This window comes from Lithobates pipiens, unplaced genomic scaffold, assembly GCF_037356315.1.
Source record: "Lithobates pipiens isolate NorthernLeopardFrog02 unplaced genomic scaffold, aLitPip1_a1.2 Scaffold_18, whole genome shotgun sequence".
Lineage (NCBI taxonomy): Eukaryota > Metazoa > Chordata > Amphibia > Anura > Ranidae > Lithobates > Lithobates pipiens.
The window spans coordinates 69,572,327-69,588,158 of NW_027507758.1; the positions used below are offsets into that span (position 1 = coordinate 69,572,327).

Here is a 15,832-nt window from a genome sequence, read left to right on the forward strand (position 1 = left end):
GTGTGCAAACCCGGGATATGTCACCAATAAGTTCCTGAAGAGACAGAAAAACCCACTCCAGCATCTACCAAAACCACTTTTGGGTGAAATTACTCTTTATTAACCCATTATTTATAGTGCTATTGACATACCTGGAATATGCTTGGCCCACCCAATGATCACCACCAGCTCCCGGTCGGCCAGGTCACACAGGGTAGTGAGGGCTTTGATGTCACTGTCGGGAATGGTTGGGTCAGGCATAGCATAGATCTTCTCCGGCTCAGCCACCAGCAAATGTGAGACAATCTTGTTATCTGTAAGAAATAGACCACAGCATGGCACAATCAATAGCAAGATCTCTCTGTTTCCAAAAATACAGCAATCATCTGTGTATCATTGAGTTTGAGAACCTCCCATACATCATAAAGCGATATCAGAGAACCGCGCTTCCTGAAAGACAGAGTTTAAAAATATCACCGTGAAAGCCGCAGTTTATTAAACATTCCAAATAACACCGCGTGCTACCATATATCTTAGGTTGTTTTTTTCTACAAGCATCTGAGTTATTAGGAAATCATCTGCTTTTATTATCTAGGAGCGATGCAATACAAAACCTAAAAGAAATTACATAGACAATCCTACTTTTCAAAGTAAATGATAATATGTTGAAAGGGCGAGCCTATTTAAAATTGATTGATCAGTTTTTGGTGGTTGTTGGGAAGATCAGTCATGCAGCTACAACTATCCTAATTGCTTTATAGAAATGTGGAGAAGAGAGCACAGGCTGTGTAAAAATATTGCTAGACAGCCTGGGACAGATTTGAAGAGTTAAAAGTTATCCTTTAATACTGTGTTAGAAACATTGTTTTATGTGTGTGCACTTTATTACAGGTACCTGTCATTTGAAATATACAGTATATATATATATATATATATAGTCACCTTTCTCAAAGTGACATTTTGTCCCTGAAACATTGGTGCAAGCAAACTCGTCTTATTTGGATCAATGTTCTGGCTAATCTGTGCTTTTTCAGATTTATCATGGTGCCACCATAGGCCATTCACCTGGATGTTTGAGGTTGGGGTATGCATTTGGGCCATACTGATACCGTTGAGGTTTATATTGCCGTTCTTTGATTTACTCACTCTATTTGTCCTAGTAAACACACTGTCATTGGGATTTAAAGTACGAATAAATCCAAAACTTTGAGTTGTCAGCAGAAAAGAAATAGAAATCAAATCTTCCAATGGGGACACGTGTTCATGTGACAAAATTGCTCCTGCCAGGCTATTGTAATCAGCCACTAGCTGTCAGAATACTTTAACTCTCATTAAATCTACATATCAATTTAATTTGTTTATTTCATATGTGTTACCTGAGTTATTCCAAAGATATATACAAAATCTAAGCCCTGATGTAGGGGGTGTTCATACTTTCTGGATTTTGACCCCATTTAGGTACCAAGAGCCGCACCATCAATGCCATCAATCCCCAGTCCCATTGGTTTGACATTCTACTATACTGGGCAACTGAATATTATTTTTCCATGCACCTCTCTGATACCTATTCTGAACATACTTTTTATGACTGGTTTCCTTTAATCACCTGGGAAGATTTTTAAAAAGAATTATATCTCCTAAAATATTAAATCAAAAATAGAGGTGGCCCAGTTGTGCTTAATCTGCCACAACTCCATAAATGTACCTAAATATATGTGTATCTGGGTATTTATGCTGAAAGCAATGTATTTCCCTCTGCAGACCAAAAAATAGCAATTTTCCCACCATAACAAGACATGCTTATACAGTATATCTCATTGCAAAACAAGGTAGCATTCTGTTTAACATTACAAAGACAACTGGAATGGATGCTAGTCATTCAGGGCAACATCCTTTTATTGATTATATCTAAAACATTTGCAAAAATCATGGAAAAACAGACGTAAGTGCATTAGTGGAATGGCCCTAGGACAGCTCTGTATCAGATGTCATTACATACATACATTTATAGAATACACAAGATATAAAGAGAAGGCCTTTACGTGTCATATCTAGTGTTGTACTAGCTATGAAAGGTATACATCTATATCAGAAGACTGAGATATAAGGCTCTCCTAGTATTATGTGACTGCTGCACTGGTGGAAATCATGGTATATGTATCACTTGAGGGAAGGAAATATACAGCCAATATACAGCCAAACTCCCTTTTGGGTTGGTCAACTAAAATTCCTATTACGTTTTTTTGTAGATGATAGAGAGTGAAATTACGTAATAAATTCTCTTATTTATTGGGGATTGTATTAGTAAGATCCCTGCCCTGAGCTGTTGATTCTACACATCTGATGGGGCCATTATGAGGGGCCTCTACTCTCCTTGCTGGATGTTTTATACTATGGAGAATATAACAAGAATAGCTGGGATGTACAAAGGCGGGCAGGGACAACAACATCTCATGGGTGGACAGGAACGGTCAAGGATTATGGTGGGAAGATCTCCCTGTATTCATGACATATAACAAGTCAGGAGCTGATTCAGCTCACCAGTCTCCATTGTTAGTTAAAATATTAATTTGGCATGGAAAGAACCTTTAGGTTATATACACAACCTATGCATAAGGTAACACGCATTTCGTGGGTAACACAGAACATTTACATATACTGTATAAATAAAGGGTAGGTCCATTGTTTTATACTGTGCATTGGGGTGCCATTCAGAATGAATCAGTCTTTCTCATCCAATGATCCATGGAACCCTAGTTTTCCATCAGAGGTCTCTATAGGTTCCATGAGCAATGAGCTTTTTATACCGCTCAGATAAGTATCCACTGACACCATAATCTTTTTTTTTTGCTATCTGTAAAGGGAATTCTTCCTTAAATAACTAGTGTAATGACTCCCAATGACTACCAACAAAAGGGATCCCTTCTTCCAATAACTATTAACAAAAGGGGGCCCTTCTCTCAATGATTACAAACATGAGGTCTCCCTTCTCCCAATGACTACCAACATAAGGGGATCCTCCTCTACTGACCACCAATGACACTTGACTAATCACCAATGTGAAGGAACTCTATACTTTTCATTGTCTGCAATTTTTGTCTGGCCATTATTATTATTATCATAACTACATCATTCATATTTTTCATTATTATTCCTCAAAATTATTAGCAGGGTTTCCAAGACGCTTGAAAGTTATTCTAATGGCGCGTACACACAACCAGACTTTCCGGCAGACTAGGTCTGACGTTCTTCCTGACGGGCTTTTGGCGGAGTTCTGACGGACCTTCCGAACGAATGGACTTGTCCATACACAAACGGACTAAGTCTGTTCGAAAGTCCATTCGTTTTGAACGTGATGGCTTAAGACGGGACTAAAAAAGGAAGTTCAATAGCCAGTAGCCAATAGCTTCCCTTGTGTCGTATTTGTTCTGTTGGACCAGCATACAGACGAACGGTTTTCCCGAATTGAGTCCATCGGACAGATTTCTAGTTCTATTTCTAGGTCCGTCTGATTTTTTATGTGAAAAACGATTGGATTAGCCCACACAGGATCGGATTGTTGAACGGACTGATTCCGTCGGACCTAGTCTGCCGGAAAGTCCGGTCGTGTGTACGTGGCATAATGGTTCCTGCTTGTTAAAAAAAAAAAGGTTGTGCTTGAGGTTAAAAATTATAAGCACTGATAATTTACATACTTTAAAAAAAAGGATTTTGATGTGACAACATAAAGAGTGCATGTCTTGGAACTACAGCAAAGAGTTTTATTAAATATTTTTTTAAGCTGTCAGCAACCATGCAGGGCCTTTTGTTGCAAACTAGTGCATATCACCGTAGCCACCAGTATCACCCAGATAGCCAGAACTACACACATATTTTATAGCATCCTATCTAGTACTTTAACAGAGTAGTTTCTGGAATGTCTTTAGCTGTGTACATAAACATTCTTCCCCTACCTTCATGATCTTTTCCCATATGTCTATACATTTAACAGTTGCATATATCTTAATGAACTATATCAATAACTCTAACATATTACACAAGTTGGTTCGTAGATGAGTTCTTTTTAGAAGAATTGGCTATCCCACTTAGTGAAGAAAACAGCAGACAGATAATGAAGCAGAACCTGCAATGTGCAATAAATCCTCATTTTCCAGACAAAAGAGAATGACATAATTAGGCAGCTCACAAAATGATTCAGAACATTTATTGTTAAGTTGAGCTTAAAACAATCAAAGTCTTTCACAAAGGAAGCTTTTTTTTTTTCAGGAATAAAAATATATGATCGCTGTTGTAATGTGAATGATTGACTTTTAGTGAAATGAGATACACATAGGGTGGAATAGACAATCGTCTGGGGTAACTGTGCAGTCAAGGATGTTCCTGCAACCCATGTATAGGTGTACAACACAGAGATGTGCTGACACATATCTTTTAGAACTTTATTATATTTAAAACTGGAGCCGCAGGACCACGTTTCACCTGCAGGTAGAGCTGCAAGCAAAATCTGAAATTGCAGCATTTGGTTCCTTTTGGTCTCAGGGTAATGCACCAAAGCAGGGTGAATGTTCGGTGATCTTGGAAAATGTCTTAGCAAGTAAATTTGCAACGTGAAATTTATTTTAGGATACAGGGATGTCCATTACATTACAGCAGGCCCTATTTCCTATTAATATGCCATCAGATTGAAGCCACAACCTCTCCTCAGGCTGATGGAGCCATCAGACCGCTGGAATTAAGGGCACTGAATAGCCATAAGCATTGTTACTAGGGAAGAGAGGCTTATTTAATGTTTTCCTAATTGGAATCAATAAATTCCACTTTTCCGCTGTGCCTATTCTGTGCACAAACAATCACTGAGAAAATGCAGGAAAATCTTTGAGTCCCAGCACATTAGAGAGAAAAAATATATTAATGATGGCACAGATAAGTCAAGCTTACAAAATATATCCGCCATGCAGGCAAAAGAGGCACATGCCTAGGGTACCACAGCTTGCAGAGGCAATGTGAAGATTGTTTAATACCTGTAATTCTAAGACATTTTTTTTTTAACTAAAAGATAAGGGGATAATGCTTTTATATTAACTAATAAGCTTGCAATATATCTAAATATTCATTTACCTGCAGATTTTAATATTTAAAAATAATAACATTTACATTATCATGTTAAAGTTTATATGAGATTTTAACAATTGGGTTTACCTATATTTTGATCAGTTATAGTCATCCAAATTCTATAAACATTATACCATAATATGCAAATTTGAGGTCCTTTAGGTCTCAAGGTTCTGATTCTTCAAGGTTCTGATTCTGATTGTAGTTCTGTGCCAGGTTAACTGACAGCATGCATATTACAGAACGTCTATGTGAGTTGCCTGTTTGACTCAAATGACATAGTGCACCAGTTTCCATAAATAATGTAAGATATACATCAGACTGTATTTACAGTATGTTTAGAGCACAGCAAAATATACATGGCGGGATCACTAGCTATTATTTTAATGAACGCTGCAGATATAAAAATAAAGAAAATACATTTTAAATTCATATTAACATATAAACTTGTATATCCAATTTTTGTGATTGGGTTTACATATACTTTAAGAAGTTAGAGTTATCCAACTTTCAAGAACATTATAGCAAAATATGCAAATTAAGGATTCCCTAGATCTCAAAGATGGTACCTTTGGATCACGGTAGCATGTATACTTTTGTGTGAAGCGCCTATCTGATTCATGCGCTATAAAACTTAGCTAAAAGTGCTCCACAGGAATACTGAGAGCCTGGTTACTATAGTGCACCAGCTGCATGTTTCAACATACGCTATATATCAGATTATGTTTGCAATATGTTTAGAAGCAAAAAAAATTGTGGCACAGGAAATTTGGTCAAAATTGATGGCAAAATGAATGCAGTATGTTATCAAAAAATACTTGGAGGAACATTTACATTCATCAGCCAGGAAGCTGCCCATGGGACGTACTTGGACATTCCGACATGACAATGATCCAAAACACAAGGCCAAGTCGTCCTGTCATTGGCTACAGCAGAATAAAGTGAAGGTTCTGGAGTGGCCATCTCAGTCTCCTGACCTCAATATCATTGAGCCACTCTGGGGAGATCTCAAATGTGCAGTTCATGCAAGACAGCTCAAGAATTTACAGGAACTGGAGGCTTTTGGCCAAGAGGAAGGACAGCTTTACCATCTGAGAAGATAAGGAGCCTCATCCACATATACCACAAAAGACTTTAAGCTGTCATTGATGTTAAAGGGGGCAATACACGGTATTAAGGACTGGAGTATGTCAACTTTTGATCAGGGTCATTTGGGTAGTTTCTGTTGTGATTATGATTTTTGATTCATAATAAATGGCTTCAGCCAAACACTAACCCTGAATGAAAGAAAAGTTTTTGTGTTATCTGAAAAATGGCCAAGAAATCATAAATTCTGTCAGGGTATTTAAACTTATGAGCACCACTGTGTATATATATTAGATATTTTTTTGCAAAGAAAGATAATTTGATAGGTTTGTGTCATAATGGTTGCCTGTCTAGCTCTTTTGACATAAAACGCAGTTAGAAATGTTCTGCAGGTATACTGAGAGCCTGGCTACTATAGTGCACCAATTGTATGTTTCAACATAAGGTTTAAATCAGATCAGGTGTAGAAGATGTTTAAAACTGGGCCAAAAACCCAGATAATTTGATAGGTTGGCTTTAGTAATGGTTTGTGAATTGCCTCTTGACTCATGTGACATAAAATATTGCTAGAAGTGTTCAGCAGGAATACTGAGATCCTGTGATATTTGTTATGTGTTACTCTCACGCTACCACTCTGTGTGTGGGATAAAAAATGTATAGCAAGCCTGCCGCCTTCACAATAGCTTATCCTTGACTATTCATAAATAAATTGTTAGAGAATAGTGAGGCGCTGACAGTTAACTAAATCTAACCAATATGTGACGTGAACTCTTGTGATAGGTAAACCTAGTTAACCACTCCTAATAAATAACCATCAAAATAAATATAAATATAAAGTGACTTCAGTGCATAAACCAATTGGACGTTACTGGATGTAACCTCAATGCTAAAAGCAATCACGCTATGATGCCCCTAATCGTCCAGCGATCGCCACACTCTTCACAGTTTTAAATCAGCAGCAATAAAAAAAGGGTGTATAAATATGCAATATAAATAATGATCCAAAACATGTAATAAAAGTGATCCTAGTGCATAAATAATAACTTGTGTCTCAAGGCTGTCCTTTTTTTAAAAGTCCTTTTTTTTTCGAGGTAGTGCACAATATCCCTACACCCTTAGTGGTGATTATTCATAATGTAGGTGACAATCGTGCTTGCACATCACCTCCGTGTTCCCTAGCATCTTACCTCAGGTAAGTATTAAATCAGCATAGCCTATGGTTCCTTGGATGGTGTACTGACATGTAGTCATAATCATATCCCCTGATGAAGTCATGTGACCATGATGTAACGTGTAGGGTGTGAGTGGAGGCATACCGGAAGTGATGCAATTGTGGAATGTGCTCGGAGTTTGTGGATATACGCCGTTACTCGGCTTTTTAATGTGAGTGCACTGTATGATTTTAATAAATTCATTCTAAGTTACTATACTACGAGAGCACTCTTCTTCCTTTATATATACCCCTTTGAGAGGACATTAGAAGGAGCCCCCTGGGAGAAAACAGACACACAACATAGGTGAGAGCAGATCATCGGAAACAACCATAGAGGACCCCAAGAGGTGACAGTACACCGGCCAAGGAACCATAGGCTATCCTGATTTAATACTTACTTGAGGTGAGAGGCTAGAGAGCACGGAGGTGATGTGAAAGCAAGATTGTCACCTATATTATGAATAATAACCACTAAGGGTGTAGCGATATTGTGCACTACCTAAAAAAAAAAGGACTTTTTATATAAGGACTTATATCAATGGACATGCACCATTATATTGTTGTTTACATGTGTGTGTTAGATGTGCTCATATTGTTTAGATTTAGTTAACTGTCAGCGCCTCCCTATTCTCTAACAATACTGGGAGCCTGGTTACTATAGTGCACCAATTGCATGATTTAACTAAGATATACCAGTATATCAGGCCATGTTTACAATATAAAGACAGATAATTAGTTAGGTTTGCTTTAATAATGGTTTGACAAATGCCTGGTTTATCTTCATCAAGTACAGCTTAGTAAAATTGGAGTAGTTATCTCTTTAAATGCTATTGTAACACAATGGTCCACGGTAATCTCAACTTCCAAAACACGGACATCAGAGACGACTGCCCACCTCGCTTTTAATCAGTTTTTCATACGTAACACTGACAACAATGACAAAACTCGACAGAAAAAAAAAAAGAGGGTAATCTCTGCATCACGAAATCCAACTAAATTAAACGCCCCTAATGAAATTAAGCATTACGGTTTATTAAATTTTATAGTATTATCGGAAAGTTTTCATTATAATACATCAAATCTGCTTAATGCAACCCTAAAATGTATTTACAGAATGGTGGAACAGCTTAGTCAAACGCAGCGCCGGATGCCAGATTGGACAATTGAAGGTATAATCAGCATAATGTTTTTTGGAAAGGCAAAGGGAATCCATGCCATATGTTCACTTAAGCCTTAATGTTATGTAAAACTGGTTGTTTTTTCTTTGATAAAGCTAAAATGTCCTTTTGCATACAGTTTAAAATCTGTTATGTTCATAATAGCTGGGGCTTACGAGTTTTGTGTGTGCTTCCAGCCCTACAGAATTTGGAATTCACCCCTTTTTGGTACAGAGGGGAATAGATTTTGTGAGATTCTGGTACTGGCTATTAAAATGACAAAGTGCAGACATGTGAACCATTGCTGGTGTAATGTTTAGACGGGAATTTCAATAAAATAATACTTTCAGTTGTAATATACTGTATGTCTTCTTTTTAATTGGAATACTGCTAGAAGAAAATAAAAAGTCTCAGAAGCCTTTGATGGAAGCACCCTTTCTCTGATTCAGAGACCATTTACCAAATCAATGACACCACTAGGTAAGAGCCAAGAGATTTCTTTGAATCTCATTGAGCTGCTAAGGTGAAATTTGCTTAAAAAAACCCCATGGAGATCATCAGTAGGAAATATCAATTTGGTGGATGATTTCTCATGAGCAGCACAATATTTAGCTATGTGGTCACAGGAGATGTTAGTATCCATACTCTTCTTTTACAAGTATGCATTTCCTGGGTCATTTAAGACCCTTTTTTGTACGAATGGAAACCCTGTGTTGGTGGTATGACCTATGCAAAGGTGTTTTCAGCTAGGGGATCTTCGGGGACAGATGTCAACAAACTCATCAGAGAGAGATAGTCAGCTAGTGTTCCGATGTCACCCCCCCCCCCCCCCCGATCTTCCCCACTGAAACAGACTTTGTGACCAACGCCTCAGCATAAGCAATGTGACCTGAGTCTATACCAAAGCAGCATTCCAATGATATGTTTTTGACTGTTTAATAAAGGTTTAGATATATTTTTTTACTATACTTTATGCTAGTCTTAACCCCAGACAGGACATAATACTTTTATTATGAAAATATAAACAGGGACATAGTGTACCTGTCAATCTGTGAGTATACTAGGAACGTGTATTCCTGCAGAACAGAGATTTCCAGCTTCACCTGACAAAATCTGACTGCTGCCTAATTATGTACACCTCTGATCCAGAGGGTCTAGACGGACATTATTCAGCTCCACACAATCTGTTTTTCCATGAAGTATTGCATGCACAGAGACAGAGAACTTACATGGCTTTTTGGCTGGCTGGACAAGTTGAGGATTTAGATACGGGCTGTTCTCTGCGTCTATCCTGCGCTTGTACTTCTGTCTGCCTCCACGCACTCTGTCAAGACGCACACCTAAAAAAATACAGTAATCATGTTTAGTTTACACATATATCCAAGACATAGAATTTCTATTCTGATGCAAGCTGCTCTTCAAGCTCCACAAGTTGTTATTTGAGATACACAATGTCCTAGTGATATTACCTCATATCTGGTTCTGTACACATAAATATCACCAATAGCATCAATATCCTATTGAGTCCAGTCAAATTTGAGGTTACATATGCTATAAGTCCTGATGAAAAGGGGAGGGTGTCTGAACCCTAAAATGTGTTGGCTCTCTTTTTCCACCAATGATATAAGTAAAGACTTTTCTAGACTCTATGAACTTCAGTCTGGACCTTTACTTCTTTCTACAAATTTGGACTTCCCTCAGGACACACCTATTGTTGAGAGTACTCTGGCGTATGTGAAAACTAAGTCAACTTAGTCAATAAAATGGCCAATTACAACACTGGATATAAAAATATTAGCTCCAGAACCTCCTATTCATTACTAAGGTAATAAAGATTGCTTGTCTCCCCACTGCTCAGTCAATCATTCCCCCCATAACCACACCTAAATAACCACACAACAAGCTGAAGTTAAATGGCCATAGCAGTCTTTATTAACAAACTGTAAAAGTTACCAATAAACAGTGTAAAATAATGAAGTCAAAAAGTCCTGGTGGTCATCATAGAAGAGAGTACCTGCATCCAACATAAATAGGCCTCCAGCCACAACAACCGTCAACTCAGAGACAACAAATGCAGATACAACCATACCAACTACTGGGAGCCGTACCTCAAATGGGTCCCTAAAGTGTACATTTGTACCCCATACTAACCTACAAGGACCTCGTACCCACCATGACTCAACCACACTAACTTAAAATAAGCCAGGAAAAGAACAATGAGCCAAGATATTAGTTTCCTTCTAACTGAGTCTATCCTGGAACCCTCTGGCTGACCACCCCTCGCAGATCCACCCATTCCTACTTAGCCCACCAATCAGTTAATTGTTTGTAACTATATTTTCTTTTAAACTTAGAAAAACACCTCCAAGACCCAAGCACCTTTTAATCCCTGTCATGCCTGCCCTCTGTCAATGTTTTTTCTTTTCTTTACTCCAGGTCTAACTTATCTTAAGTGTCCTTTTTGCTGTCCAAGTGGGGATACAGACAAAAATAAAAACCTGAGGTTTTAACCCTTCCCTAGTCTATTCAAAATGAAAAAAAATGGGCTTTAGGTACACAAATACACAAAATCTTGAACACGTCCAAAGACTGTTACTGCTATGAGCTGCACTGTGTACACCTATCAATCCTATCATGTTAGATTGATTGTAGGAGACCTTTTATTCAGTACACCTAGAAAAATCACCCATGGCAACTGACAAGAGCTGAAAAATCACACTGCAAAGCGATGAATGATGACAGAAAGGTCATTAAATATAAGGGAGAAAATAAAGGTGTCAAGCACACATGTTGCAGGTTGAAAAGGAGAGCAAAGCCCAATTTAGGTTATGCAGTGCAACGATCAAGAGAAATCAATTACTGATCCAGGAGCACCAAAAAATAAATACAAATATACAAGGAGGCATAAAATGATGCTTTGCGGGGAAAGATCCAAAGGGGATTATTTGTAGCAAATCACTAGATGAAAAGTAGAACTGGGAAAAAGCAGCCCAGCATTTTAATAGCAATGAGGAGAAAATGAAGTCTGCATAATTCAGGTGCCATCATCCCGCCTATTCTGTGGCTGATTTCATAGAGGCAAAGAAAAAAAAAAAAAGATGGATAGCGTGCAAAAGCAGTGTGTTTAATCAAATAGTAATGGGACTGTGGCCCAAATTTAAATAATATAAATCTGTTCTAATCAATCATTTTATTTGCATCTTGCTTCTCTTAGGTTTCTGTGCATAAATCGAGTCCCTGGAATAAAGAGCGCAAAGGAGCCAGTGATGAATATCCCTCGATGAGACTTCCGAGTCTCAGTTTTATGCTGAGCAACCGAAAATGTTTCAGACATCAGAGGAAAGACTTATACCCTGTGCCACCTAAAGGAAAACTCCTATTTCGCTAAACAAATTATATAACGTATATCACAGCTGCGCAAACCACTTTGTCATCGAAAGTTATTAAAAATTATTTTTCCATTTCAATCTGCAGCCAGCCTTTTCTAGAAGTGCCAGGAAAATTCAAAGGTTATTTCTTTGCCATCAAAGCAACAGGTTCTAGGTGGGTGTTCTGTACATGGTTTGTATAGGTCCCACGAAAAACAAATTTTCTGCTCATGTGATTGGTTCAGTCTTAAAGAGACTCTGTCACTTTGCCCATATGATTGGCAGCTAGAGCCCAAAAACTGCATCTTGGGAGCAGGTCACATGCATCCCCATACAAGAACACAGGACAGCCAGGGCAATGAGAAGGAGCAGTTGGGGCGCTCTGATGATGAATATAAGTGGGTCGGAGGGGGGTGGGGGGTAGCAAAATACTGTTACTTTGCCCTGAAACTAACAACCTTACTTTAAGAAGTTCTGCACAGAACTGGTGGTAAAATTCCAGCCATCCCCAGCACTGTCCCTAGGTTTATGAGACTTTCATCTTTGCTGATATTCTAGTTACACATCTATACAGTATTGTTAGCATTTTAGATTTATATTTAAAGGGGATCACCAATTTAAAGGTCAATCTCAGGTCTTTTAGAAACTTTTATTAAGGTGGCCCCAGATGTAGAATTAAAATAATGAATATTATTAATTAATAAGATATTTTGCCGATAAAAAAAAAAATCATCAACTCTTTTTTGCCCAATGGTGGCAATCCTGACCTATTTGCTCTACTTATAACATATGTTACTACACTATTTCCAAGGGACCCTTTTCCAATTCCCCTATCAAACTGATGATCCACAGTGAAAATTCACTTGCCAATAATCTCAGAGACTTCTTAAGACAAATTGTGTTGCCTCTCACTAATTATAAGTAGCTTCTCCACATAAATTTCTACTTTAGCTTTGATGATCCATTAAAGGGCAAATCCAACCAAAATAGATATTTTGATGATATGTGGAGTCTGCTGGTCTGAGAGACACGAATGCTTCTGGCTCTGGCAGCGAGAGCTCATCGCTATAGTCCCTAGTTGTGTTTCCAACCAACATGGAGTGCTACAAGTTCCTAACCACTTTGGAGTTGCCCACATTTTCCTTCTACATTCATAAAAAATAAATAAAAGCATTCATAATAAATAAACAAATAAATGTCCAATGTGTACATTGGCCCAAATTTGATGTTGCCACATTGGGTGTACAGACTTGTTGGAGAAGTGTAAAGAGATGATACCAATGGCTTTGACAAGGGTTAAAAACCTTGTTAGGTGTTTACATTTAAATTGGGTGAAAGTGTGCAAAGGGGTTGAGCGATAGAAACCTAATATCAACTAAATATCATTTGTCATTAGTATAAAGCTGGTAAGTCGTAGATTACTCTGGGTTACTGCACATCACTAATTTTGCTCTGTTATCATATAAAGGCATGCACATTCAGTAACATAATCGCTGCTTGTAATGAGCACCCGTGACAGCCCCGTGTCAGTTCTAGGCTCCAACTCAAGACCAAGCCAAGAATCTGCTGTGTATATTCCCCCAGACCTTCAAACAGATGACGCTATGGCTGTGAAGTGCCCCGGCTGCTAAATTAAGATGCCAGTTAATTTGAGGCTACTTGTAATTGCGCATTGAATTTCTATTTTTAATCCTGCCATGCAAATTCATTTTGTTGAACCGAAGTGGCATCTTTTTATAGTCTCTCCCATTGACATCAGATAAAGTAACTTGTCTGGCAGCTATTTGAATCAATTTACAGTGGATCAGGGGCAGAAGTGCCAAGCTCAGGAAAAATAAGAACATTGAGAGCGTGTATGGTACGGGTGCGACAGTCCATTAAGATCCTACAGACTCCTGCAAACATGCATTGTCATCACACAGTGGGGAACAATGGCTTAGTATTGCTCACTGATAATTTCTAACTCAATATAATGCTGTGTGTATTTTTTTTCTCTTTTTTTTTTCTATAGAAGAAATAGAATTTCATATACTATAGCATTTTATATACTATTACCAGCACCCCTTCCTTTGCCAATGTTTACAAAAACTGCCTCCAAATATGAGTTACCCAGCCTATAAAGGACTCTCCGATGTGTAATCAGTGACGAAAAACTGATCCAGTCGGTCACCAAAGACCCATTAATTTTGTTGCCTCCCCCCTTCCATGATACCTTCCCAATACTGAAGGCCGTAGGGTACTATCATCTTGCCCCACATGCAAAGGTTCAAAGGTAATTTGTGTACTTAGAGAACAGATACAGTATACTAAAACACTTTCAAAGGTATATTTAACAGACTAAAAGATAGCTGTGATATTCACTGCTAGGGTTGACATGCACTTTAAGATTGTAATCTGTGCTTTTATTTAAAAGTGTTTGTTCATCCTGATAATGTTAATAATTGCTATCTAGTATTGGATCTATTTCCAGAGCTTCCCTGCAAAAAAACCTGGCTGAGGTTTCCTGAGGACGTGCTATGGGGCCAACATCTCAAGCCAAATGTTATTTTTAAGATGCAGCTTGAAATGACATTAACCAATGAATAGCACTCTATAGTCATCTTCTGTGATACTAGTGTTTACATGGGCTCGGTTGACAAAATACTGTTGCTTGCTTATTGCGTTCACTGTTTTTTTTTCTGCAGCTGTCACTGCAACAAGAATGACCGGTATTATAACATAAATCAATGGAAACCTACAGGCTGGTTTTATAAAACTAGAGTCTCCTCTATCTAATGCATCCTCTTCTTAATTTTCCTATCTTTTATGGCCACAATAAAAAGTACAATATTACTGATGTAGCTGTAGTATTAGTATTTTTTTACACTTCTGGATCTGGGCCCCCTGAGGTGCAATAATTGCTTCCTTGCTATGCTCACCAGCAATTCAGACCTGGTCCCTGTGACACAATTACCCCCGAACACAGTCCAACTCAGACCTGCCTAGTGACCAGCCATCCTGCCCAATTACCGCAGTGGCAAACCCCAATTCCAACTCATGGCCTCCAATCACCATAATAAATGCCTTATTGAGTAACTGAAATAAGGATGATACTGTGATCCCCGGACATTGTGCAGGACACAAAATCATTGAGACTGTGATCCAAGATGCAGGATTGTCCCCGCAAATCTGGGACAGTTAACATCTACAGTATGCCCTGCTAACTGCAGGACCTTATACACTTGAGTTGTTTTACTAAAGGAGTAAAGATTGTTCACTTATTTATGTGAATGTTCATTGAACCTAATAAAAGGGAGAAAGGTGTTCCCCCTTCCATCAAATAATCATGTGCCAGCATTTTTTTTATTTTGTTTTATGTTCTTTCCACATGATTGGGCAGTCAAAGTGAGTAGAGCTGTGCCCTAGTTGTAAATATTTTACTACTTATAATATTTACAGCTAAGGGAGCCGCCCCTATTGCTTTAGTAAATCAACTCCATTGAATACTAGCTTTAAATAAATACCAGTGCAAAATCACAATTGACAAGTTAACGATTTCAAGTGGCCTCTGTCCTCTAAAGCTGGCCACACACAACTTGAATATTGGATTCCTGCTGCAATTTGAGCTGTGCGTGGCCCTGTCGACACCACCCAACTCAATAAAACTGAAAAAAGGAAGAAGCCAGGTGAAAAATTGTTAGCCAAACAATGACTGCATCCAATCAGATGCAGTCACCGTTCAGGTATTCAAGCAGCCACGGTTACTGCAGCTGTCTGAATGCAATAACCAGCCATGCAGATTCCTCCAGTGACACTGTTTAATGTAATATCCAGCTGAGGTCCGGTTCACACTGGTGCAATACAACAGTTGTACGACTGTTGATCCAACTTTGCCCTGTGACTTAGGTCCAACATAGATCCGACTTACATCCGACTTT

General features: G+C 38.3%; 1 protein-coding gene across 7 annotated transcripts in view; it reads right to left on the reverse strand.

The window, feature by feature from the left end:
• Window positions 1-15,832, reverse strand: part of ESRRG (estrogen related receptor gamma) — a 1,080,228-nt gene that overhangs the window by 76,112 nt on the left and 988,284 nt on the right. For all 7 annotated transcript variants that reach the window (XM_077485775.1, XM_077485771.1, XM_077485773.1 and 4 more), the window contains 2 exons: window positions 9,777-9,887; window positions 132-293 (listed from right to left, as the gene is read on the reverse strand). In XM_077485775.1, the coding sequence (XP_077341901.1) occupies window positions 132-293; window positions 9,777-9,887 (273 nt within the window). The remainder of the gene's footprint in view (window positions 1-131; window positions 294-9,776; window positions 9,888-15,832) is intronic.